Source organism: Dendrobium catenatum, unplaced genomic scaffold, assembly GCF_001605985.2.
Source record: "Dendrobium catenatum unplaced genomic scaffold, ASM160598v2 original_scaffold_265092, whole genome shotgun sequence".
Taxonomy (NCBI): domain Eukaryota; kingdom Viridiplantae; phylum Streptophyta; class Magnoliopsida; order Asparagales; family Orchidaceae; genus Dendrobium; species Dendrobium catenatum.
In genome coordinates this window covers 1-2,866 of record NW_021583490.1, presented here as the reverse complement: position 1 = coordinate 2,866, position 2,866 = coordinate 1, and the positions used below count along the sequence as shown (strand labels likewise).

The 2,866-nt window shown below is 36.4% G+C and overlaps 1 protein-coding gene across 1 annotated transcript; it reads left to right on the top strand.

The window, feature by feature from the left end:
* Window positions 1-98: 98 nt before the first annotated feature.
* Window positions 99-2,861, top strand: LOC110094569 (probable cysteine protease RD21B; the record flags this gene model as incomplete). The annotated part of the gene is made up of 3 exons (XM_020819833.2): window positions 99-348; window positions 411-551; window positions 2,667-2,861. Coding segments are annotated over exons 1-3 (435 nt in total), but the record flags the coding sequence as incomplete, so codon positions are not given.
* Between the last annotated feature and the right edge of the window lie 5 nt (window positions 2,862-2,866).

The window sequence follows — 2,866 nt, the reverse complement described above, 5'->3', positions numbered from 1 at the left end:
CTCTCCACGGATTTTCTTAGATCTGAAGGATTCGTACACAAAGGCTGGTTTATTTAATTTTTGTTTTAAGTTGTATGTTTTTTAGTTTGATTGTTATTAAATTCATTTGCAGGGAGCTGCTGGGCTTTCTCTACTGTGTCTGCGGTGGAAGGGATCAATCAGATCGTGACCGGAGACCTGATCTCGCTCTCGGAGCAGGAGCTGGTTGACTGCGATACGGCGGTCAACGAGGGATGCAACGGTGGGCTCATGGATTATGCCTTCGAGTTCATCATCAATAACGGTGGAATCGACACCGAGGAAGATTACCCTTACAAGAGCAGGGACGGCAGATGCGATTCTTTCAGGGTATGGGTGAATTTTGGTATTTAACTGTTTGGTGCAGTTTATGAAACGTATGTTGTTTGCAGAAAAATGCTCGTGTGGTCAGCATAGATGGGTACAAAGATGTGCCTGAAAATGACGAGAATGCCTTAAAGATAGCAGTTGCTAACCAGCCGGTTAGCGTAGCCATTGAGGGCAGCGGAAGAGCTTTCCAGCTCTATGAATCGGTAAGACCCTATCAATATCTGAATTTAATTGGTGCTTGATGGATAACAGATAGTCATGATATTTAAAAACATGAGCTTTTACTTCACTGGGTCGCAGCCATGGCCCTCCCTGCAACTAGGCTTGAATGCTAAGGTGTTGTTATTGTAAGTAGGTCTTACATAGACAGGCTAGATGTCTTTTATTAGATTGCGGTTCTAACCATTGACTTTCTTGCTGCGAAATCCTACTTCAGTCAAATTGTCTCGATCAATGTTTAAAATTGCGTATTCGGGTATTGAGGCGTTTTTCATTCGTGAGGCGAGGCGTAAGCCTCAAGGCGTTTTGAGGCGTAAGCCTCAAAATCAAAAGATTGCGTAAACATAAAATGATAATTTTTTTATATATTAATGAGTGAATAATATAAAACATAAAAAAACATAAGATATGAAGTGAAATCAAAATATCTCAATAATAAGACAACATGAAATATAGTTCAACTCAAAATTCTATATTTCCCAAATCCCAGTATTCTTTTCATTAACATATAATTCCAATTTCCAAAAATAAATAGTAATGACATATCACATAAGAACTCATAAGTCATAAGCACTGTCATCACTAAGGGGTTCTTCATTTGAATCATCATTATGGTGAACTGCTCTCTCCTCTTCCTCCTCTCCTATAGAGTCCAATGTCGGGTAGTTACTTCAAGATTTATGTAAGTTTTAATATATATAGCGTGAGGCGTAAGCCTCATGCCAGTGAGGCGAGGCGGGCCTCAACCAAATTGAGGCGTAAGCCTCATAAACAAAACTCGACGCGTAAGCATCGAGGCATTTTTTACTGGAATGCCACAAAGGCGGGCCTCAAGGCGAGCCTCATATTGCGCAATTTTAAACCATGGTCTGGATAACATTGATGAGTAATAGGTTTATTGCTATGATATTACATTTTGGAAATCTAGTTACTCTTGAATCAGGTGCTATGGGAGTAGGGATGGCTTTTGTTTTCAGAATCATTTTGCTTAGCTGCCTCCATGAAGGATTTTGTTCTCCAACGACAATTGCTCTTCATGTTGGTGTTTTACTTTTATTTTTTTATTCATTAAACTGTGATTCAATAGGTAGTTTCGTTTATTTGATTGCAGGTTTATTTTTTCACAAGTAGGATAAATGCTCTTGGCAAAAAAATTTTTTGATAGTCAAATTTAATGTGATGGAAATGAGAATCTTAATATGAATATGTGAAAATTCTAGGAAAGATGGAAAAATTATTAAGTTAAATGGATTGTGATAGGGGTAGTCAGTTTAGATGCATGCTGTGAGAGCTAGAAAAATGCATCAATATAATGGTTGAATAAAAATAATTTCCTATGATCTGGAAGAGAAAAGGGTTATAGAAATGTAACATTTTTATCAGTTTGCAGAAGTTTTGTGCAAATTTCAATTGATTGGCATGAATGGAGAATGAGAAATTTTGAAGTTGGACCCACAATTGATAAGGACAATACTGATGATGATTTTTTACACTGATACAATCAGTCTCTTTCTAAAGTATGCAAAAACTATAAGCTTAATTATCTTTTCAGATTCTAGCATTTCGTTATAATATTCACAAAATTAAGGTTGAGAGTTTTAAGGAGAAGTAATGGATAGTTTTAATTGCCTTCTTCAAATCAATGTAGGTGTAAATAGGGTTTATAAGTTCGATTAATTATCTGCAATGCTCATTGATCTAGATATATTCACTGAGGTTTTCATGATTCTGTTGGATTTCTATTTGAATAACTATGGTTTCTAATTACTTCTAACAATTGAAGTTTAGATTAGGGTGTATCTTTAAATATTTTTTGGTATTTAGTTAAATACTGACTCTTACTAATTATTTGGGTTTTTCTATGACATTGCAATGTTGATAGGTCTGAGTTTAATAAACACGGAGTCAATCAACCCTTAAATTTTCTCTTTTGGTTATTTGATTTCTCACATCTTTTTTCTTACTTCAAATTCATCCCTTTATGAACAGTCTACTTTGTTCTCTTTTGACCCACTCATTTTCTACTGATTTACATGATGTACTTATTTTCTGCTTTTATCTAGAATTTCCTTCATTTAATCTCATTCTTGTGCATTTAGGGAATTTTCTCTGGATCATGTGGTCTTGATCTTGACCATGGTGTCACTGCGGTGGGCTATGGCTCCGAGAATGGCAATGACTACTGGATTGTTAGGAACTCTTGGGGCACAGAGTGGGGAGAGGATGGATACATCAGACTAGCTCGTAATATAGGCTTGTCATCTGGAAAATGTGGCATCGCAATGGAAGCATCCTACCC